The following is a 25103-nucleotide window of genomic DNA, read 5'->3' on the forward strand; positions in this document are numbered from 1 at the left end:
TCTTTCCTGGTCTCATTAAGTGAACCTTTCCTGGCCCCATTAAGTGAGTCTCCCTGTCTGTCAATCATCTTTACTCTGCTCATAGTCATAAAGACATCCACTGGAGTCATCTTCGATCTATCCCTCTTCTGCTTTGCACAGTGAATGTTTGACAAATCCAATTGATTGACTGTTTATTCAAATCTGTTTCTCCTCTCTATCCCTTCCTACGGTATAGTCCAGAAAGACATTACAGGGTGGCTTTGAAAGATGGACAAATTAGAAAGGACATATGGGCCCTCAGTGTGGGCTTCCACAGGCGCAAAGATTAGTAGCAGAATGAGCCTAATATTCTGTAGGAATTGAGGACAGACACCACAGCAACCACATTTATTTTTCTTTATTATGAACTGATATTTACTTATTTTTAAAATTAATCACTTCAAGACAATGGCCCTTAACTTTTTGAGGGGTTTATTGACCCCCATGAATACATGATAAAAGCTATGAATCCTTTTCAGGAAAATGTGCTTAAATACAAAATTTAGCAAATCGTGGGGGAAATTACTTCCTAGGTTAAACTGCTGCTTTAGCAGTCGATCATCTACGATCTTGGATATCTGCAATATTATTGTTTCATTCATTCAACAGATACTGGCAGCCTACAACGAGGCCAAGCACAGCTCTACATGTTAACTTCGTATACAATATAAAACAAGATAAGTACTTTTTATCTTGTTCTTGGAGCTTGCATTCTAGCATGAAACACATTAAACAAACAAATAATATATAATAGCAAATGTAATGAAGAAAAATAAAGGAAGGCAGTGGGACAAGGGTGAGTGAGACTATTTTAACGGTGTGGTCCTCTCTGAGATGATAGTTGAGCAAGACCTGTATAATGTAAGGCAATGGTCAGAAGTGTGAGCACTGCTGTCAATGAGAACGGAAAGTGCTAAAGCCCAGGAGCCTTTTCTCTACCCAAGATAAAAGGCAAAGTTCGGGGTTCTGTACATTTTCTTCCTCCCTTAACCAACAGCCAGCACAGTTCTCAGAACTTAGTGCTTGGTTTTCGGATTGGAGGCCTTCCCCACTCTCATTTCAAACGTCACATCCAACCCCACCTCTTTTCGGTGCTTCTCTGAAATGCTCCTTACTCTGGGAAACCTTAACTCATTCACCAAGGAGCGATCTCCAGTTCCTCTGTTAGTATAAACGTAAAAAAAAAAAAAAAATAGTGCTTACTTTCTAAGGATGTGTGCGTGGGGAAGTGACTTAGCTTTTTCAGGTGACGTGAGTAAAGTTGCAGGCAAGCTGCCGCAACTAAATGTAGGAGCACGAAGGTCGGATTCCGGTCCTCCAGCGGCACCTGGAGCTCTTTCCTGAGAGACTACATTTCCCAGAGTGCCCCAGAGGCGCGTGGAGCGTTGTTTGCCAGGACCCGGATTGAGGCAAGATGGCGGGCTCATGGGGAGCGGCTGTCAAGGTAACCGTTGCCCTTTTCTTCTCCAGCCAGGGGGTCCCTAGAAGCTAAGCTGGGCACGCTCAGAAGGTTTACCGACAGTTTTCGATGTCTCTTACCGGCCGTTCGCGGCAGAATAAAGCCTCTGGCGACACCAGACTCGCTCAGTCCTGCAGAAGGGCCGGCGTGTGACCGCGTGCTTCCCGTGGGGCTCCCCTCGTGCCTCGGCCAGTTGCTCGGGGAGCCGAAAGGTTAAGTCTTTCGGATCTGCCCGTGAGTGCTAGTCTCCATCCTCCTGGTAGCCTCTTCTCAAACTTCGAACCTTTGGAGACCCTCCGCTGTTTTTGCTTCGGGGTTGAATTCCGGGCCGAGTCATTTACCCTCACAATGTCTCTCTCTTGGATAAATAATCTGCCCCCTGCTGAGTGTGCTTGCCTCGTTCTGACGGGCCTAATGCCCGCCCAAAATGTTTTGTTCCTTGGTTCGTGACGGGTTTGCGTAACACCCTCGTCACTTATTAAGCAGCGGTATAGTGGTCAGGTAAATCGTTTGACCTCTCTGAGACTCTGTTATCAATGTAAAAAATAAAGATGCCTACGTTACAGACTTGTGAAAGAGCAGGTAATGCATAGGAAAGTGGGTCCTAAAATGTAAAAAGCATATTGTATGTACTCGGGGATAGCAGCAGGAATCAACTTAATTAGTTTAGCAAACAAGACTGCAAGGCTTTGGCCTAATTCCATTTTATCAGTATGGGGGAAGGGACTGAATAGTCTTCGAGGCTAATTGAACACGGGATGTAACAATGCCGATGTCTTATTCTCAATAGCCATGGAGGTTGTGGTTGTTTTCCCCATTTTTGTGGAAGAAACTGAGGGTCATTTAGTTTAATGACTTGCCCAAAGTTTCCCAGTTTTTAAGTGACTGAAAGTTCTTTGAAGCTAGTCATTTAAACTTTGTGCTTTAGTTTCTTCATGAATAAAAATAAGCATACGTCACATGAAATGGTAATGAAAGCACTTTGAAAAGTTAAAAACCATATATATATATATATGATGGTGAAATTATATTTGGGATTTCAGGGTGTTAATACGGGTTTGTATTTATCAGTAATAGACCAAAGATAGGCCTTCTTGTTTAATATTTCCTTTAATCAGAAACAGAATACTACTTTAAGTAATAAGATCTTGTGTACGGTATCTTGGAGGTTGTACACAGACACATTAGCATTATGAAGGAGGATGCTCGGTGTAGCATATTTGACAGTTTCTAAGGGAAATTACACATTTGCTGAGGATTTAAGTTGAAAGAACTACATTAGGTGTTAAGAAGTTTGCATTTTGGAGAAATTGTAAGGCGCATAGTCCTGAGGTTTCTGATCTTATATTTTGATGATGTTGCTCATTGTCTTATATTGTATGGAGATGGAAAGTTTTAAAGGGTTAGCTTTAGGTGGCTGTGATTTTAGTTAGTGATTCCTATCTTATTCTCATAGTGGTCAATATATTGTGTCATTTTCATTTACCATAGGTAGCACTAATAGCTTTTTTAAAAATCTCTTATGCAGGGATGAAAATAGGTATACCTAGAAGCAAATTTTAAAAGCAGTTTCTCTTCAAATCATCTTTTTTCATACCACCTGATAAGCATCTCGATTCATCATGGCTGTAGCAGCAGTAAAATGGGCACTATCAAACAGATCTCTCTTGAAAGATTTATTTCCAATTAAAAGTAAGTGAGCTTTTTAATGTTTAAAAAGTTTTAAACTTTTTCAAATATTTTATTAGAAGTATTTATTCATTATAGAATATTTAAAGCATTTGGTTACTGTATATGTCTTTTAATACCTGGAGCATTTGCAATAATGGAAAAGGGAAAAAAATTATAAATGTTTATTAAAAGGGGGATGGATAAATTATGGTACATCTTTACTATATGTAAATATCTCCACATGGAAGGGGAAAAAAGTGTGTCAGAACAATATTGTATGATTTTATTTGTGCATTTAAAAGACAATCTCCCACATGTGTGTGTGTGTGTGTGTGTGTATGTGTAAATATAGAGTAAAAAGTATGGACCAAATAGGTTATCTGTGTAGACCGCAAGTAACATTTTTAGCTGAGTGCAAGTGAGGGATTGATAAAGAGGAACTTTCTCTGGTTTGAATCATTTATATTTACTATATTTTTACATTTTACTTTTTTAGTAGTACTTAAAATCAGCAAATAAAGGGCAAAGTTACAATTCTATCTTAGATAATCATTGTTAATATTTTGGTGTATTCTCTGTGGGTTTTTTTGTATGTATTTAGGCATTAATAAAATGTAAATTCTATCTTTTCTAAACAAATGTATGTAGTCTTTTTCTTCAAAGCCTATTAATACATGTTTGATAGTCAAAACATTAATCTATATAAGTAAATAAATTATTAAAGTCTTATTTTCCAGCCAACCTTTCTTTCACTTACTTTTCCCACTGTCTGTGAATGCTATTCTCCCATTTCAGACATAGAGGACTACAATAGGTTTGCTTTTTCACATTTAGCTACATCAGCCAACTTTTTTACACATCTCTGCCTCCTGTGAATCTCTTCCTTCACGTTCATTTATTGAGTTATGAGGAAAAGAGTTGTTTGAAGGCTAGTATAAAAGGTATAAGTAAAAGTATAATTAATTAAGTAAACCCACGAGGAGATTGCTAAGATACTTTACATATAAATCAGATTCCAAGCAAAACAAAACTACAGTCAGCTCTTGATTACCTAGGAACATTTTTGTTGTTGAGAATTGGGAGTGAGACCACTGCTGCTTAGCCTCCTCTTTGCCCTGACAGGAACCCAACCCCAAGGCTGATGGAAAATCAGACCTAATCAGTTTTTACCTAGTCCATGTCCTGACACAACATTAGTTCTCACTTAGGTTAATCTGAAATCCAATTAATCTGCCCCTGGATAAGTGAAAATTGTGTATGTAGATTGTAGATCGTATTGTGTATGTAGATTGTAGAAATCTAGATTGTAGATTTATACAGCATCTAATTTATTTGGTTTCATCAGTGCCTCTCATACGTATGTGATAGGTGATAAATATTTGTTGAACTGATCCAAATGGATTGGAGTTATCAAATTCTGTAGTTAACTAAAAATTAACTTACGTTACCTCAGAAAATTTATCAGTCATCCTAGTACTCAATGACCAACTGCTTGCATGTCAAAGCCCCTTGTTCTGCACAATTTCTGTTATTAGTATTATTGAAAGTAAAGTATTATTGCTATTATTGATATTTTATATAAAAGAAAAGACATTAGAAGCAAAGTAAAACCATGATTAAGGAAGAAAGTTCAATGAGCAAAAATAAAAAGTCTTCCCTACATTTCAGAAGAAACTTAAAAAAACCTTCCACAACATATAGTCAACATGGGAATGTGGAACATTTTACAATTTTTTAAGTATATTAAGCCATTTGATCTTTACATCTTTGAATTTTACAACTTTGAATAATACCACTTGGTATGCTATGCAATACTCTTTCTGAAGATGAAGGAACTTGAGTTCTCTGGCCACCAGAAACTTACCCAAAGTTGTATGTCTGGTAAATGAGAACTGTGATCAAAACCTAGGTCTCCTTGTCTTACTTTGTCCAATACATCTTCTGCTGTACTGCCTTTCTTTTAGTAACTTAAAATATTGAACATTTGTAAATTAAGTGGGGCTATCAGCTTTCATATATCTTATCAAAATGCAATTTAACACACACACACACGTATGTAACGAATAGCCCATAACTTAGAGAGAGCTAACTCTCATTGAAATTCTTTCTGGCATATTTAATTGCTTTGGATCGATTGATGTTAACTTTGGCATCAGTTCTAATTACATATTTAGAACCTCTGATACTGACCATATCTAGAATTTTTATCTTGATAAAATGTCATGTGAAGTTTTTATGTATTGATTCTGCAGAAATGAACATTTTAGAGGCAGTTTGGCAGTCATTTTATTTGTAGCCACTATAGAGAATACAGTAATGAACATTGTGTGTTTCCTGACCTTAAGGAACTAATTTAGACTTTTGAGTCAAAAAGATATCTGTGGAAACAAGAGATACCTAGAATATGAGGTAGAATGTGATATATATCATGAGGGTACAAACAAATGTCTATGTAAGTACAGATTAGAAATTTTACAGTTTCTTGAACTGAAATACTATTGTCTTGAGTTTTCCCTCCTGCCTATTTAAGAAAACTTCTGTCTGTCCTACTTCTGCCATTTAACCCTGTTCCTTTAAGCGAACATGTACATCACCTAGCTGGTTTGTACTCAGAGAATAAAAATTTTTTTAATATTAATCCATGCATAATTAGGAAGATCCTCAACAGTGTCAAACAAGAAAATAAAATATGTAAATGTTTTTTACTTTATCCTCTGATTTGTCTTATTGAATGCTCCTCTGTATTAGCACAGATAATTGAAAATAAATCTTGAGAAACAAGGTTAAATTTCCAATTCCTTGTATTTTGTTATATCTGTAGAATTTGGGGATTGACATTTTGCTGAATAATCTTTTATGATAGTAGTGAATTTTGTTAAGGTACTTTTTATGCTGTGGGGTAGGAATTTATATTTAGACCTCTGAGTGTATGCAATCCTTGGGGAAAATACAGGTATACAAACATGGAAGACATCTTTTTTACATCTCTTTGATATACATAAATAACCGATGCAGAAAAAAAATGACCACAAAGAAAGTATAGTAATGTCATATGGAGCGCTGGTTGTGGGACATGTAAAATAGACAACTCTTCTTTCTGTGATGGGGATTGTGGGCAGGGAGGGGAATAAGGATTTCATGGAAGAGTAGCGTTCGATTCTGAAGCGGGAGTGATTAGAACAAACTGGGGATGGCGTTTCATTCTGAGGAGCAAGAGGCTCAGTTAAGAGAGGTTGCTCCTTGGATTTAGCCAAGTTCAGAGCTTGCTTTTTTTGTGAGCTACATTTACATTTTTTTTCTCTATGTTTAAAAGAATACCTTTTCTCTGAACATAGGAGAACCTTTCACAAGCTTTTAAAAAAGTAGTTATGGCTCTTTAATTTGTAGGTATCCTAAAAGAGGAAAATGTACTTTGAAATACGAGCATTTTGATTAAGGAAAAATTAATTTTAACAATTTATTTTGTATTTCATCACCTGACACTCCCCCTTTATAAATTGTTCACTCTAGTACATGAAAGTTTTTAAAATACCCAAATACTTCATGTTCTTTCTTGCCTCTGGTCCTTGGTACTTGTTATTCCCTCTGCAAGGAACATTATACTTACTCCTACCAACTCCTGTTTACCCCCAACCTTCAGAGTACCTTACACGTCATCTCTACTGTGTTTCTTTCTCTCCCAATGCTTACCCATCCTAACAGGGCTTATCTTTTATATTGGAATTGTTTGTTCACTTCTCTATCACCGGACTTGTACTGTTTCCGAGAGTAGAGACTGGATCTTACTTATTGAATCCCTGGCCCCTAGTACATCCATGTTTCATAGTAAACACAACAAATATTGGTCGAATGCGTGAAACTAGCTTTATATTTATGTGAGAACATATGCTCAAATTAACTAAATCTACTTTACTGTTTGGAGTTTTTGCAGATGGAGCTTTATGTTGTGTTTCTCATAAATCTACATATTCTTCTCTTCCAGATGACTATAATTGGTATGTATCAAAATTCAATTGAAAAAATTACAGTCTGTTTGCTGTATCTGAAATGATTTTATTTCTTATTTTGGGATTTTCTGCTTTTTGATTATTCTTTAATTTTATTTTTTAAAATGATTTCAGTGATCTTGTTTGCCTAGTATCTGGGCTTATAAACGTTTCAAATAAAAATCATTATCATTGTGTTTTAGTGAATACCTAATTTGTTGTTAAGAGACATGCTATTAGCAATGCTCTTCTTCCTGAAGCATTCTTTAGCTTCCTGGAAAATTTAATTAGTTTTTATAGTTTTCTCTTAGGGTTTATATCTGTTAGTTTATACAGTTATCTTTTATTTGACATTGAATAATCCTAAATTACAAATATTTAATTCAACCACAATTTATTTGGTACTTATCCAATTTTAGTCACTGCTAAGAACCAGGAATAATGTATGAATAAGATGTCTTTGTTTCTCTATAGCAGAGTCTAGTATGTGGAAACTGTAACATATTTTCTTAAGCTACCTTTTTTTTAATTGTAAATTTTAGTAAAAAATGTATTTTCTTCCCTTTGGACACTTGTAGTTTTAATCATATATTTAGTAAGTGCTAAAATAGTGATGAAATTAGACAAGGAAATAGGTAACATTTTTGAACCTGAAAAGAATGAGTCTTATAACTGTTTTGGCTTTCTGTAAAACTCCATCCTTCAGCAAAAATCTTTTGTTAGATTAAATGTTCATCATAGTCCTATTATGATATTCAATCTTAAAACCATAGTGAAACAACCTAATACCTTACCCTGTGTTAGCTAAAATATATGTTATAGTTTAACTGCTGGTCTGGCTCAAATACGCTAGCTGTTGAAATCCTAGAAACTTAAGTTTACAGACATCTAGAGAACACATAAATTTAACAAGCTGAAAGTTGTGTTCCTTAGAATATATATGGTTCCAAGTACAATAGTAATTGCCAGAATCTTTGAAAACAGGCTTGGTTACTATGTACCTGAAGGAAGGAGATCCAGCTAGAGAATTCCTGGAAATATTTAGAGGAGTATTGCCCAGAATGTGTTCTTCTGAGGAATATTAATGGAGAGAAGGGATAATGTTTAGTAATGCCCAAATTTGTTTAACCACAGAACCCTTTTTACCGGAAGCTTCTTACAGTTGTACTGTTCTGCTAAAGGAAAAATGCCTATCTAGAAAAAGTGCTCAGCTACAATCTTTATGATTGGAAATTCAGGTGATCCTTTACCTGGAAGATCATATACTTTGCTGATCTTTAACTTTAATAATTCAACCAAGTAATGTCCTTCTTGAAGGTAGTTACTAGATAAGGAGAAGAAGTTCTAATAATAGTGACGAATAAACGTGAAGGTATCTTCCAAAGATTTGGATAGATTAAAAACAAATAATTTAGATAAAATAGTGGGTAATTAAGAGTTTGTTGTGGTAAACTGACATATTTTGTGGGATAGTCTGAGTTGTCCTCTATGATATGGGTACCAGGTTTGCCAGTGACATGGAATCTATTCTTCAGGGATTCATGATTAATTAATTTTAGCTCTAAGAATAATTATTCTGCTTTGAATACAGTATAACTATGTTTTTAAAACATTCTTTTTTAGCAAAGTAGAGCTTGCTTTGACATCTGATGGCAGGACAATAGTATGCTACCATCCTTCTGTTGATATTCCATATGAACACACAAAAGTATGTATGAGAAAATCTCTTGTCATTTTTAATTTGCTGTTAGAAATATTCACTCTTCCTTACAGTAACCAAAGAGGAGGATTTCCTTTTATTTGATTTTTTAAATTTGGCTTAGATTTTCTTTTGACTTTTACTGTTTTGATTTTTCTCTTATTTCTGTTTCATCGTTCTTTAAAGGCTGTTTTCAGTACACAGGGTGAACCATTTAAACACAATTATGGCATCAGTTTTCTGGTCTAAAATTTGGTAGATTTCTGATTAGAGATCAAACACACCTGACGTAAACTTACAAAACACATTGTCCCATACTACTCTATGTTATAATCTAATAAATTATGAAAAACTTATATTTTAGAGTGCTGTTTCATGACTTTTATATTGTATTGGTTCTGATAATCCTTTTACTGTTTGGTAAATTTCTTTTTAGTTTTTTGTTAGTTTTTTTTCTAATTGGCCAACATGGGCATGTATTTTAAGTGGCCTAGTTTAATTTCTATAAAAGCTAGGCACTAGATGGGGGAGAGGTTTTGTTTTTGTTTTTAATACAATTTATTTTAGCTTGGCTCAAGTCTTTTTATTTTATATTTGAAATGTTTCTCCTGTTTCTTTAAGCCTTCTACTATATTTGGTAATGTTCGATTTGCTTTTTTGAGGAGAAAATAATTAGATAATTCAAGCCATCACATGATGCATCTAGTGGTACCTATTTTTAAAAATTATCATTAGAGCCAGAGTACTGGTTGATTTGCAAAATAGATTAATGTTATTTTGCTAGTTTTTGTTCCCTTTTTAACCTCACCATTTTGTCTGCCTGCTTTGTGTTCTAGCCAAATATAGTAGGCAATAATCCAGTACCTCTTTTGTTTCTTTTATTTGGGCAGTTTGTGGAAAATAGGGCTAAGGCAATGACTTTTGGCCTGTAAACCTTCCAGCTCACACTAGTATGTGCCTTCTTGCGTTTCTATTTTGTGATATATTTCTGGTTACATAGTTTATCCTGTTTTAGTAGTTATACCAAGAAGCCCAGCACCGCGAGGTTATTTCTCAGCATCCAGACTCTCATTCCATATATGGTTCTTTACATCCCTGAATCTGACCTTTCTCCTATCCCTCCTAACTCTGAAAACTTTTCCACTGTACTTTTAGAACACTATCAAAAATGAAATCTTTCATAAACTTAACTTCTTCCAGAATGTTGCCTTCACCTTCTAGCTTAATGGAAACCTGGCTATACTCTGGGGCCAGTGCTTCCCTGGCCGTTGCTGTTTTCTCTCTTATATCCTTTTATTACTGGACCTAGAGGTGGGGTAGGTGTCTCTGTATTATCACTGGACCTAGAGGTGGGGTAGGTGTCTCTGTATTATCACATCTAGACCATTTTTCCTTCTCTTTAACAATTTCTAGCTTTGTAGTTTGTATCATTAAACTATACCATTCACTACCTTTTTTTGTTGCCGTCACCTCCCAATCCGCAGTTTACTTTTCTCATTCCATCCTTCTACTCTTGAAGATTTTAGATGTACTGTCACTCTCCACACTGTTTCTATCCTCATTCTTTGTTATTTCAATATCTATGTAGATGATCTGGTCTCTCACTTCTTGCTCTTTTCTCTCTGCTTCAACCTCCACTGCAATGGTACCCTAGAGATACTCTAATCACAAATAACTGGCCCTCCTTCCTTCCAGTCTTGCATTCTTGAAAACATGTTACTCTTAGAGTATATTCCTTTGAATTCATATTTACAAATTTCATGATGATAATATATAACATTAAATATCCTCAAACATGACTTAAAATTTAGACTTGATTTTACTCTTTTCTCCAGGAAGTAGGGCTGCAACTCTAGTAGGCCCTTTGATTCTTGGTCATGTTTAGAAATACTAATTAAGACTGGCTTTAAGAAAGTTAAGATGAACTCTTCCTATAAGCAGCCTGAGGTGACCTCTGAAAATACTTCACTATTCCCTTGACCCAGAAAACCCCACAAAATCATGCAAATCAAGAGGTCAGATCTTCGTGTTCACTTTAAGAACACTCATAAAGTTGCCCACGCCATCGAGGGTATGCGTATTTGAAAAGCTACCAAGTACATGAAGGATGCCACTTTATAGAAGCAGTGTGTACCATTCCTTTGTTACAGTGGTGGAGTTGGTAGGTTTGCCTGTGCGAAGTAGTGGGGCAGGATGCAGGGTCGGTGGCCCAAAAAGAGTACTGAATTTTTGCTGCACGTGCTTAAAAATGTAGAGAATGATGCTGAACTTCGAGGTTTAGATGCAGACTCTGGCACACACAGGAGAACAAGGCTCCTGAGATACAGCTCAAGAAGGTACAGAGCTCATGAGTGGGTGAACCCTACATGAGCGCCCCCCACCACACTGAGACGGTCTTCAGTGAAACAGAGCAGAGTGTTCCTGAGCCAAAAGATGAGCTTGCACAGAAGAAAATGATGTCCCAGGAGAAGCTGAAGAAACAAAACTTATGGCCCCGGAGTATATTTAGCATCAAATAAATGCTAATAATGAATGGTAAAAGGAGAAAAAAGAAAGTTAAGATGATTTGCTTCTTTGGTCTTCTGGTAATTTACATTTGAATCTAAAACATGTTGATTATCTTCTATAGGTCTAGGTAAAAAAGATCCTCCTTTCTACTTCTGCCAGGTGTATGTTTTATTAAAAGTACTAATGTTCTAAAAAAGTTTTTCAAATTTAGGATTTCTAGTTTAGGAAAATAAAGATATTATACCAGGGGCAAAAAAATAATGACTTGGAAAAATGAAGCAAAAATGTAAATATTAGGGAGTTCTTTTTGGTGGTTGATTTAGTGGAAAATTTTGCACATCAAGTTTTTTAAATTCTTAAGAAAAATGGGAAACTCAGGCTGACAGTTATGAATAAAGTTGAAATTCAGGTTCTTTAAAAAGTTTTTTTCTTTTTTATTGAAATATTTATGTACCCTTTCTTTGAAGCTGATCGAGGAGATCAAATACTACCTAAAAATTCTGGGTCTGCAAGAGGCTTTTGGTATAGACTTTGAAGAAGCCATTAATTCCAATGTCTTATCTATGTGCCTGGAAAAATAACCTGTTTTTAATCACACAAAGCAGAGAGAATTTGTGATATATTAGAATTGAGCTGGCTTGAGAATAGGATCAGAGACCACGAACATTTATTAACACTTGAAAATAACTTTTTGATAATATTTAAAACATTTGATCTTTAGCAAAAAGTATAGTAACCTAAAAGAGAAAAAACTATATGCCGTAATCCTATATTTGCTTGTACCCCACAGGATCTGATATTAACTTACAAAGACATTTATTAATATTTCACTTTATAAATGAGATGATACTTTAATATTACCTTAAGTGTCTAAGGAGCACTTTTTAAAAAAATAAATTTATGTTATTTTTTCTGCTTGAGGACGTAAAAGAAATGTTAATAGCTACCTATTATTATTAAACTCTTAGAGAATGAGAGACAGCTAAGCAATCAATACCTTATTATCTCACTGAATCCTCATCAAACCCTTATTAGATAGATATTACTTCTCTGATTTTATAGAAAGGGAAATTAAGAGCTTAAATAACTTGCCCATGGTCACAGAGCTAATAAGTGATAGAATCAAAGTCCAAAGCCTAAGTTCTTAATCTCTTCATTATACTTTCTCCTTATTCCCTCTCATACTAAGTGGTTCCTTATTTCTACTTATGTCAAATTGTTACTTCTAAGTCTAACAGTGAAGGCCTTTCATAATCTGGTTTTGTGAGATCTATTTTTAAAGATTATCTCTTTATCATGTGTTCTTACCTATGTTTCTTTACTCACAAGGTTTATTATTCCTTGTCAGGTATATTCTTCACTTGGCAACAAGTCTCTTGTTCTACTTCTCACTGATATCTTTGTTATTTTGCATTTCTGATATATTTGTGCCACCTTCATGCACTTATATATATTGCTTTTTAATGAGGTCTTATTATTTTATGTACATAAGCTAAATAAATATAAGTATATAACACACACTCAGATTGCCATAAAACATCATTTTTGGGCATTTAATTCATCAAAATAAAAACTACATTTTTCCTGCTTCCATTTGATATAAGAAATGTCATTTTCAGTGCAAGACTTTTCATTGTATCTCACTTTAATGATATACAAGGTAGAAACTAAACTTTTAAGTTAAAAAATAGAAGGCACAATTTATAAGTTTGAGAAATAGGAATTAAAGTAACAAGTCTTTAATGAATAATGCAAATAAGCAAAACTCTGTTCTGATATCTACCTACCTATATTGTAATGAATTCTTGAGCATGGTAATTTTACTGTAAACTCAATCAAATACTGGCTAACATTCCTTCATTTTGATGCTGTTCATTACTGATTATTTTGTAGCCTATCCCTCGACCAGATCCTGTACATAATCATGAAGAAACACAGGATCAAGTGCTGAAAACCAGATTAGAAGAAAAAGATGAACACTTTGAGCAAGGACCCATGATAGAGCAACTTAGCAAAATGTTCTTTACTACTAAGCACCAATGGTATCCTCGTGGACAGTAAGTTCTATTTTCTTTACTCTTGTTATCTCAAAAAAAAAAAAAAGGTATAATAATGCCTAATTTGTATAGTGTTTTTGAGATAAATATAATCATATAGGTTAAGCATGTGGCATATGGTATATACTCAATATGGTAATGATAATTATTAATATTGTCTCCTACTCATAGTTTTCCTCTTAACTCACTCTTCTTGAAGAATCTTTCCTTAAATAAGCTCTTGTGGGGTATAATTGACATACAGAAAAATTAATCAGTTTTAAGTATACAATTCTATGAGTTATGACAAATGTAAACCATTGTATGGTCAATACCACAATCATAATATAGACTGTTTTATCACTCCAGAAAGTTCTCTTGTGCCCTTTTGCCATTCCCTTCCTTTAACCCCTAACCCTAGCAATCACTGATCTGCTTCCCATCACTTTTTAGAATTTAATGAATTTCTAGAATATCATGTTTTACCCTTTCTAGAATTTCATGTAAATGGAATTATACAGTATGTAAGCTTTTGTGTCAGGCTTATTTCACTTAGTTTAATACTTATGAGCTTCATCCATATTGTGTATGCAAGGGATTGTCCCTTTTTATTTCTGAGTGGTATTCCCTAGTATGGATAGACCACAATTTGTTTATTTGCCAATTGATGGCAATTTTGGATTCTTTACTGTTTCGGGCTCTTATGAATAAAGCTGCATAAATGTTCAGGTACAAGTCATTATATTGATGTATTTCATTTCTCTTGGGTAAATACCTAAGAGTAGGATTACTCAATTTGTGATAAGGGCCTCTTTAAATTCATAATAAACTGTCAAAGTGACTGAACCATTTTGCATTCCCACCAGTAGTGCGTGAGAGTTCTAGTTATTCCACGTCTTCCTCAATACTGGGTATTATCAGTCTTTTTAATATTAGTCATTTTTTTGGGTAAGAAGTAGTCTTTCTTTGTGATTTTAATTTATGTTTTGCTAATGACTAAAGAAGTTGAAATCTTTTCATATGCTTATTGGCCATTCGAATGTTTTGGGCTTTGTTTGTTTGTTTTTTTGGTGAAGTATCTACAAATGTTTTGGCTGTTTTTCAAAAAAAGTAGATTGATTGTCTTATTAAGGTGTAAAACTTGTAGATGAAAGTCCCTTATGAGATAGATATTTGTTTTGCAAATATTTACTGCCTGTCTTTAGCTTGCCTTTCATTTCCTTAACAATTTTTTTTTGATGATCAAAAGTTCTTAATTTTGATGAAGTCATTTACACATTTTTCCTTTTTAGGTTTTTGTGTCCTAGTTAAAAAAATCTTTGCCTAATCCAAGGTTACTAAGGCTTTTTTACTATGTTTTATGCTAGAATTTTTATAATTTTAGCTCTAATATTTAGGTCTATAACCCATTTAGAGTTAATATTTATATATATGGTATGAGGCATGGATCGAGGTATATATTTTTTTGCATCTGTATATCTAGTTGTTCCAACACCATTAGTTGGAAATATTATCTTTCCTCATTGAATTGTCCTAGCACCTTTGTTGAAAATCAATTGACCATATATGTGGGTCCTGTACTCTCTATTTTGTTCTATTAACCCATTTCTTATTTGCCCCAAAAATACTCACTGGCGACACTTGTGGCTGCAGCATTTACCCCAAGATAACTTGTGGATTACAGTCCTAACCTAAACCGAAAGTTTGCCACAAAATATCTCTCTTTTATTATTTTCACGTCGCTATAATATTCAATAGTCTTTGGAAACAAATGACATCATTCTGTTTATAGCATTCTGTTTTTAGTAGTGGTATTTCCATTTACAAAATATAGTAAATCTTGATTGCTGAAAATGTCAAATCCTAGAAAATATAACATTCCTATGCATGATATTAACATCATTCTCGAACAGTTGTTAGTCAAAGATTCATTTGATGAATCTGATTTGTGTATACATTTCTATTACATTAGGATTAGAGACAAGTTCTGTTTAGAAATAATTCCAAGAACTGTTTTTATATTTTATTTTCATATTGAAAACCAGTCAGATTTGCTGCGGCGTCAGTGAGCATGTTTACGTAAAATTTAACGCTGTCAGTGAGCTGCACTTTTTTTTCTAAACGGAAAATGGGTTAATATATGTGTCTTTCTTTGCAGTACCACTGTTTTGGCTCTGTAGATTTAAAAAAGGCTTGAAGTAAGGTAGAGTAAGTCTTCTAACTTCTTTGTTTCACAATTGTCTCAGCAATCTTAGTTCTTCTGTATTTCCATATAAATTTTAGAATCAGTTTACTAGTTTCTACAAAAACATCTGGGACTTTGAAAGAGATTGCAGTCAGTCTCTTGATCAATTTTAGGAGGGTTGTTGTCTTAACAATGTTGAATCTTTTCATTTATGAAAATGATATATTTCTCCATTTATTTAGGTCTTTTCAGATTTCACTAAACAGTGTTTTATAGTTTGCAGTGTATATTATACATTATTTGTTAAATTTATCCCAAACATTTTTTTTAATGCTATTGTAAATGGTACTGAGTTTCTAATTTCAATTTCCAATAGTTTGTTGTTTGTATTTAGAAATATAAATGATTTCTGTATGTTGACTTGGTATGCTGTGATCGTGAGACTAGTTCTAGTACCTTGTTTATATATTCCTTAGGATTTTCTACATAGATGATCATGGTATCATTGAATAAAGATAATTTTACTTTTCCTTTTACAATATGTATGCTTTTTATTTCCTTATTCACAATGCTGTACAATGTTGTGCTTAATGTTGAGTTGAAGTGTTGAGAGCAGACATCATTGTCTCTTTTCTAGTTTTAGCGACAGGAAGCATAGAGTCTTAACATTAAGTATGATGTTCACAATGGATCTCTTTATAGATGCCCTTTATCAGGTTGAGGAAGTTCCTTCTATTTCTGATATGAGAGTTTTTATCATGAATGAGTGTTAACTTTTGTTAGACGCTTTTTCTTTACTTATTAAGATGATCATATATTTTTTTCTTTTTTAGTCCTTATTATGATGAATTATATTGAATGGTTCTAAGTGTTAAACCAATGTTTTATTCTCGGGCTAAATCTTACTTGGCTGTGATATAGTGTTCTTTTCATGGATTGTTGGATTTGATTTGCTAAAATATTTATGTAGAATTTTTACATCTTTGTTTATTAGGGCTTTTGGTCTGTTTTTTATAATGCTTTTATCTGGTTTTGGTATCAGAGTAATGCTTGCATTATAGAATGGGTTTAGAAATAGTCCTTTCTCTTCAATTTTTTTGGAAGAGTATTTGTAGAATGGGTATTATTTCTTCCTTAAATATTAGAATCCACCAGTGAAGCCGTTTGGACGTGGAGGTTTCTTTGTGAGGTTTTTAATCACAAATTCAATAACTGTAGTTGATATATAGGACAATTCAGTTTATCTACTTTTTCTTGAGGAATTTTTGGTAGTTTGTATCTTTCAAGGAATTTTTTCATTTCATCTCGATTGTTTATTTGCCCACAGTAGTTCATAATAATCCCTTTTATTCTTTCAGTATTTTTATAATCCGCAGTGATGTCACCTCTCATTCATTTCTGGTATTGTTATTTTGTTGATTTTAGTTTCATCAATTCTATTGTTTTTGTTTTCTATTTCATTGATTTTTGCTCTTTGTTTTCTTCAGCTTACTTTAGGTTTAATTTTTTTCTAGTTTATTAAGGCTATTGTTTGGAAATCTGTCTTTTTTTAATTAAACATTTAATGCTATAAATTTTTTTCTGCTTTACCTGCATTCCACAAATTTTGATGTTTTGTTTTCATTTTATTCAGTTAAAAATGTTTTCTAATTTCCCTTGTGATTTCTTTTTTGACTCATTAGCAGTATGTAAATTTCCAATATTTTGAAGTTTTTCAGAAATCTTTCTGTTATGATTTCTAGTTTAATTCTATTGTGATGACAAAGCATACTTTGTATGATTTCAGTCTTTACATCTATTGGAATTTGTTTTATGACCCAGATTATGGTCTGTCTTGGTAAATGTTTCTCACGTGCATTTGAAAAGAAAGTGTATATTCTGCCATTGTTGGTAGTGGTATTCTAAAAATATCAATTAGGTCTAGTTGGCTTGTAATGTTGTTCAAGTGGTCTGTACCCTTACTAATTTTCTATTTAATCAATTATTATGAGAGGAATGTTGAACTCTACCACCATAATTGTGGATTTTTCTCTCTTGCCTCTCAGTTCTATCTGCTTAGTTTCCATATATTTTGAAGTTCAGTTATCAGGTGTGTATATACATTTATTATTATATCCTCTTGATGAACTGACACCTTTATCTTTATGAAGTGTTCTTTTTTTTATTGCTGCTAATGTTTCGTATTCTGAAATCCAATTTGTCTAGTGTTAATATAGCCTATCCAGCCTTCTATTGATTAGGATTTGCATGATATCTTTTTCTATTCTTTTACTGTCACTCTATCTGTACCTTTATGTTTAAAGTGGGTTTCTTATTAAGTAGCATATAGTTGGGTTTTGCTTTCCAACCTGACTTCATTTCAGTATCAAGCCATCCTAAATGATTTTTCCTTTGATTTTCAGTACTTTTATTCTTCTTCAGCTATTTGCTCTAATCGTTAGATTATATATATAATGCACTTCCGTCATGAAATTTCATTTGATCATAAAACACTTGGAATAGCTACTATACCTATTAGCACAATTACATGTAACTATAGTTTTATTAGATATTTGTTAATGTTATATTTGTAGGTAAATTTTTGGTTACATCTTCTCTAGATTCTTCCTTCATCAGGAATGCATCTTCTGTTTTGTAATTTTCCATAAGATCTTTAACATAATATCTTTAATATAATGTATGGGTGCTAAATTAGTATGATGAAATATTATCTTACCTAATTATCTTCACACCTTGAAGTTGTTCAGTCTCTTTGAAATGGTACTTTATGATAGTCTTGGGATAGTCCACTGGTATATTTCCCAATGATTCTTAGAAGTTTTATTCTCAGAATTCAGCTATTAAGTTCTGTGGGTTGATCTAATTTCCACTTTATCTAGGTAGGTCACAAAGATGTTCCTCATTATCAGATTCTTAATCAAGGTCAGCAAAAGCTTTACGATCCTAAGGTGTTGTCCCACCTTATTCAGTCCTGAAATACCTTCATCTAATTATTGGCCTCACCCAAGATGGGTGGACTGGGAGCTAAGTAGTATGACTATACAGAACCGATGCTGAAATAGCCTAGTGGCCAATGAACACAAGTGATTAGTTTATCTGAAGTCTGGGGATCTAAAGTTAAAGTTGTTACTGCTAAATCTGTGAATCGGATTTTGCCTTTTCCTAGTTCTACTAATCCCGTTTACTTTAGGATGGCAAGGTCAGAACCTTAGATTTGGGCTTTATACGGAGAATGAGTGCTAGAACTGTTGGAATTTAGCTTAGTGTGGGGGAAGGGTAATGAAGAAACCCAGTACACTGAGTTTTGGGTTATATTGAACTTTTAGTTCCCTGCCCTCTGCCTTTGCCTAAATTACTGTTTTTATAGTTAATCGTGCAAAGGTTGATTTAAACAAATAGCATATATAAACATGAGGCTTCTGCTTCTTCCTGTTTGATGATATTACAGGTGATGAAAATGAATTAGCTTTTACATTATATTTACCTGAAGTCATGGGACTTTGAACATAAACATATTCTTTGAGAGGTACCCCTTATACAAATCCATTTTTTTGTACTGCCTACAGAAATTTGTATTTAATAGCTCCTCTGTAAATAGTTGCTGAGGATATGATTCTGAGTTTCTTTGCTTTTCACAGCTGCCTCTGAAGTATCTCTTATTGGCCTTAAGTATTGGCAGTACTTAGAAAGAGGGGCATGTCAGTTCTCTTGATTGCCAGCATCTGTGTGTAAGTTCTTGCTTTCTTCAGTAGGCATGAAAAAAATCAAGTGATGGAGCAATCCTTCCAGTATAATTATTTCCAGAACACCTTGTTTTAGCAATATTACAGAGTTCCTGATGATTGTATTTGACTTATCTGTTATTTTTCTCATTAATTCAACCTTAATAACTTTGTTGAAACTCTTATTACATTTCTAAAGTTCAGATACTCTCTTGGTTTCTCTGGCTGATTCCTTTTCATCTCCCTTGTCTGTGATTGTAGCACATATTGAAATTCATGCATATAAGAAATCTATAAATGCTATTTGACATTTATTGAGCATATTTTAGAACTTGACTTTGTTAGGTTTAGGGCTGTCAGAGTCTCAAGCATTTTCAGTCAGTCTTGAGCAGTGAAAATAGTTGAGCAATGTAAAAGCTGAATCATATTTTTATAGGATAGTTCTTAGCGTTTTAGGACCACAGGTTTCATTGAGGATTTGATGAAACATATGAATTCACTTCCCAGAAAAACACATATTCAAAATGTTATAAATAATTTCAGAAAGTTCATGACTTCTCAGACTCCCAATGCTTTGAGAGAACACCTTTTAGGGTTACTATTACACTAGTAAAATCTTGATTATTGGCACAGAACTGGAACTTGTAAGAAACTCATAATTTTCTCTATGCCCATGTAAGTACATGTAGACATGTTTACATAAAATGCTATATATATTATTCTACTATTTAGTGTTCCCTGTTAGTATATGTAGATGTACTCAATTCTTTTCAATTTAATTTATATATTTTCCAAATTTTCAAAAAAATCAACAACAAAAAATTATAGAAATGTTGCCTATATGAAAATTTAAGGTAAGCAAAAAATGCTTTAGATATTTTAATCGTAACAACTAAAGAGCATAAGATACATGTCTTATCATTTATGGTATAATAATCCTTACATTGTATTTCCACATTAGCAGAAAAGTAAAAAAAAAAAAAAAAAAAAAATAGGTCAACTTACCAAAATCTGACTTTTGAAGAAAACTCATCACTAAAAACACATGTACTCTGTGCATAAATTTTCTTAAATCAATAAAGAAAATAAGGAAATGTAGAGAAGCAAAAGGAAAAATCCTCCATGGTGAAATTACTCAAAGATAATTACTGCTAACAATTTATTTCATTTCTCTCTTTGCATCTACACATAAATTATGTTAGTTTGCTTATTTTTATATGGTTTTAATTGTACTATATATATAAATTTGCATCCTGTATTGTCCCTCTCCCAATTAAAATTTTACCCATTTTTCTATATTGCTTTAGGATAGATTTCCAGAAGAGGAATTACTAGATCAAAAGTTATGACTATTTAGAAATTTTTTAGATATATATTGCCACACTACTTTTTAAAAATATTATACCAGTTAATACTTTACCATTCAGGTCTGATATTGCTTATTTCACCATACTCATGCTTGGGTTGGGCATTATAACTTTAAAAATATTTGTAATTGCAAAAACAAGTAAAAGGTTCATCACTGTTTTAATTTTTTATTTCTCCTATTTTTTGTGACATTGCATATTTTTCCATAAACATATTACTTATTGCATCCTATTGTATATTAAAACTTGCTTTTGCAATTTAAGAGTCCTCCAATTAGAAGAAAACATCCCTTTTTAAATAAAAATGTTTAATAGAGCATGTTTGGCATGTTCACAATGTGCTGTTTCTTTACTGTAAAAACAATCATTAGTTTTTAATTAAAGATCAGTCATCCAGGTTACCACATGGAAATTATCCTGAAGATCTGAAGGATGATTTTCAAAAATGTTTAATTAATAGAAAATAATCTTCATTGCAGGGAAATGTTTCTTATTAAGAACTATGAGATATATCTAACTCTCTCTATATATTTTTGATTTATTGAGTACTAATAAATAGCAAACTAATCAGAAATTCGATATTTCTATCAGAAATAGTTAACTTATTAAAATAAATAATATTAAATATATTTTCTTCTTTTCAAGGTATCATAGACGTCGTAAGAAACTGAATCCTCCAAAAGACAGATGATATTGAAGTTTTCAGTAATCAAAGAGAAACGTTATCCTGTGTCTCATTTGCCATTTGAGAAAATGCAATCAGCTATATTCACTAATATATTATATAGTAAAATAATAATAAAATGCCTTTTCATCTATTAGAATGTGTATTTCTTTATATAAAGTAATTCTGTATTGGACATTCTTGTTTGGAGAAACCTATTTTCTCTTAAAGATAATTAGTCTCTTTATTTTTATGTGACTAGTATGATTAAGTATTTTTACATTATCAGCCAAATATTGTTAGTAGTGTAAATATGATTAATAAAAATATTTGTTGTTCTCCTGACAATTTTTAAATTGCCTTTGAAAAGAAACTCACAAGGTCCACTCAGAAAATAGATGTAATGCTTTTTTTGTGACTTCTGGGAAATAGTCACATTTTAATCAGTTACTACTATCTGCTAGGTCCTTTACATACATTATTATTAAATTCTCACAATAATTCTTTGAAGAAAGAGCATCATCCTCATTTTACAGGTAAGATTAAGTGACTTACCTATCTAGCAAGTGGGAGAGCCAGGGTCCAAACTGTCAGACTCCAAAGCTTTTTTACAATGCACCACAATGACAAAGGGGGATTTTCTTCCACTCTAGATTGTACTTTCCTATAAAGAATACAGTTCGCTTTGAGACTTTTTTGTGTGTGTGTGGCTATCTTAAAATTCTGCTAGTTTTGGAAGACATACAACTCTGTGATTAAAACATTAATATCTCTAAACTAATGTTATGAGAATGTTACGAGATTATTCTGCTGTCAGCGTCACTATATATACCAGGCTATATATCGTCCTTAATAGCATTGCTGCTCCTGTGATTTCTCTTTAAGAGGCGAGGAATCTCTTGAGGTGGAAAGATGCTTTATTCAAACTTCTAAAATATTTGTGATATTTAAAAAATTGATGTGAAAAATGATTTCACATTCAAAGTCTTGTTTAATCTAGTTCTATTAATAAAGGAATTGTAGCTGAAGGTTCAAATGTTCAGTGAAATGTAAAGAATAATGAATAGGAAAGGAAATAATGACCACCCTTTGTTACTGAGAGGAAATGTTTTTAAGTGGTTTACTTCTTTTCATTAATATATTATTCATTTTGAAGGAAAGAAAGACTAGCTATGCCACATTATCGAGGTGGAATAAAAAATTAATTAAATGACAGATATTTCTTCAAGTACAAAGAGCTACTAAATAGAGATTGTTCAACTAAGATGCCTAAACCACACACTCACCTGTCAATGCTTAAGAGAATTAACTTTGATTTTATGGTACTGAAAATATAGATTGATACTGTAGTTCCTAGAATTTTGGTTTTCGTGGGTTGATGACTTTTAATTTTGTTAAATAAGTACATATTCCATTACCAACATTACCACCCCTCTGTTATTCCCCTTCCTCTCCCAGGAGTAGTAATCTATTATCCACCATCACTAACATTATGTAGTCATTATGAAAAATCCACTTATAAAATTACATAAGGTGGGATGGTCCTTTAAATGGAATAAATTTAGTTTTATGAAAAACTCACTATCCAGTCCTTGCTCTCGTATTTCCAATGGGGAGGCGGGTTAACATGTGAAAACATTGAAGAGCATTGTTGGTGAAACCACCAGAGGGCACTCATACATAGGTTCAGTGAGATCCCACACCCAAAGGTAGTGTGCTAAAAGTAAGGAACATGGAAATATTAGTAGGGAATATTTGGGTATTTTTTAGATAAGAACGACTAGTGGATTAAATGGCAGTAGTGAAATTAAGTGTTGAAATATTCTAAGGCTATTCATTTTGTTGATCTAGTCGAGCACTTACTGGACCCCTACTACATTTGAGGAACAAAATATTGTTCCTTCTTAAGGACTATAGTATCTACTTAACTAGTATCTACTGAGCTACTTAGTTTTTATAATGACTTTTTTTTTAACCATGAATATAATGCATCATTATTTTTAAAAATTGGAGACCAAATAAATAGAAAACAAAAATTACCCATAATTGTCTTGTGCAAAGATAACACTAACATTTTTGCTTACCTTTTTCCCCATATGTTTTGCTGTACAAATATACTTCAAAAATAAAAATAGTAGTATGCATGCTGTTTTGTAACGTGCATTTTTAAAATATTTTTTTGCTATATTAAATATTCTTATTTAATGGATACATAGTCTATCATCTGGATTATCATAATTAACTCCCTAATTTTAGACATAATCACTGTCTCCTATTGTAAATAATGCTGTTATTAACAATCTGGTGGATACTTTTTCCTTTTTAAAAAGACTTTATTTTTTAGAGCAGTTTTAGGTTCATAGCAAAATTGAGTGGAGATTTCCTGTGTCCCCACATGCATAGCCTCCACCATTATCAACATTTCCCAATTGAGTGATACATTTGTTACATTTGGTATATTAATACATCATCCTCAGAGTCCATAGTTTACATCAGGATTCACTCTTGGTGGTGAACATTCTGTGGGTTTGACAAATGTAGAATGGTATGTATCTACCATTATAGTATTATACAGAATAGTTTCACTGCCCTAAAATTTCTGTATGTTCACCTATCTATCCCCTTTTTTCTCTTTAACCCTTGATAACCACTGACCTCTTGTTGTCTCCATAGTCTCGCCTTTTCCATGTTATGTTGTAATCATATGCTATACAATCTTTCAGATTGGCTTTTTTCACTTAGTAATATGCATTTAAGCTACCTCCATGTCTTTTCATGGTTTGATAGTTCATTTCTTTTTAGTGCTGAATAATATTTCATTGTATGGATGTACTACAGTTTATCCATTCATCTACTGAAGATATCTTGGTTGCATCCTAATTTGGCAATTATGAATAAAGCTGCTGTAAACGTCTATGTTCAGGTTTTTGTGTGGATATGTTTTCAACTCCTTTGAGTAAATACTAAGGAGCATGATTGATGGATCATATGTGTTTAGTGTTATATGTGTTTAGTGTTATAAGGAATTGACAAACGGTCTTCCAAAGTGGCTTGACCTTTTTGCATTCAACTAGCAATGTATGAGAGTTCCTATTGCTTCATGTCCTTGCCATCATTTGATGTTGTCAGTGTTCTGGATTTTGGCCGTTCTAATAGGTATGTAGTGGTCTTTCATTTTGATTTGCATTTGATCACTTATGTGGACCATCTTTTCATATGCTTTTTTACCATCTATATATCTTTGGTGAGGTGTCTCTTAAGGTCTTTAGCCCATTTTTAAATCAGATTGTTATTGTTGAGTCTTAAGAGTTCTTTGTATATTTCGAGTGTCAGTCCTTTATCAGATATATCTTTTGCAAATATTTTCTTCCAGTCTCTGGCTTGTCTTTTCATTCTCTTGATAGTGTCTTTTCATATAGCACATAATTTTAATTTTAATAAAGTCTAGCTCATCAGTTATTTCTTTCATGGATCATGCATTTGGTGTTATATCTAAAAAGTCATCACCAAACCCAAGATCATCTAGATTTTCTCCTATATTATCTTCTAAAAGTTTTGCATTTTGTATTTAAGTCTATGATCTATTTCAACTTAATTTTTGTGAAAAGTTAAAGACCTGTGTCTAGATTCATTTTTTTTTTTTTTTTACACGATGTCCAGTTGTTCCAGCACCATTTGTGGACTCTTTTTTTGCAGCACTGTATTGCCTTTACTCCTTTGTCAGATCAGTTAACTATATTTATGTAGGTCTGTTTCTGGGTTCTCTGTACTGTTCCATTGATCTA

At 33.1% G+C, this 25103-nt stretch overlaps 1 protein-coding gene across 3 annotated transcripts; it reads left to right on the plus strand.

Moving 5' to 3' along the window:
- Positions 1-1345: 1345 nt before the first annotated feature.
- MRPL42 (mitochondrial ribosomal protein L42) lies at positions 1346-21663 on the plus strand. 3 transcript variants are annotated; one of them, XR_005654119.1, is made up of 7 exons: positions 1346-1465; positions 3009-3172; positions 7074-7146; positions 8761-8845; positions 13238-13401; positions 19204-19293; positions 21300-21663. XR_005654119.1 is itself a non-coding variant. In XM_039869045.1 (6 exons), exons 2-6 carry the CDS (start codon positions 3103-3105, stop codon positions 21343-21345), a joined length of 438 nt encoding a protein of 145 aa, XP_039724979.1. In that variant the 5' UTR covers positions 1346-1465; positions 3009-3102; the 3' UTR covers positions 21346-21663. The 3 variants fall into 3 exon arrangements, 2 of the variants coding, with proteins under 2 accessions (XP_039724979.1, XP_039724980.1); XM_039869045.1 differs by lacking the exon at positions 19204-19293; XM_039869046.1 differs by lacking the exon at positions 19204-19293 and having other exon boundaries at positions 7134-7146.
- The last annotated feature ends 3440 nt before the right edge of the window (positions 21664-25103 follow it).

Source organism: Pteropus medius, unplaced genomic scaffold (assembly GCF_902729225.1).
Source record: "Pteropus medius unplaced genomic scaffold, Ma_sr-lr_union100, whole genome shotgun sequence".
In the NCBI taxonomy this organism is placed as follows: domain Eukaryota; kingdom Metazoa; phylum Chordata; class Mammalia; order Chiroptera; family Pteropodidae; genus Pteropus; species Pteropus medius.

Excerpts from the sequence above, each read along its gene's own strand:
- MRPL42 (XM_039869045.1), top strand. The coding sequence starts at position 3,103 with ATGGCTGTAGCAGCAGTAAAATGGGCACTATCAAACAGATCTCTCTTG. Across the intron at positions 3,173-7,073 it reads AGATTTATTTCCAATTAAAA|TTTTTGCAGATGGAGCTTTA; the intron begins GTAAGTGAGCTT and ends TACTGTTTGGAG. Across the intron at positions 8,846-13,237 it reads TTCCATATGAACACACAAAA|CCTATCCCTCGACCAGATCC; the intron begins GTATGTATGAGA and ends ATTATTTTGTAG.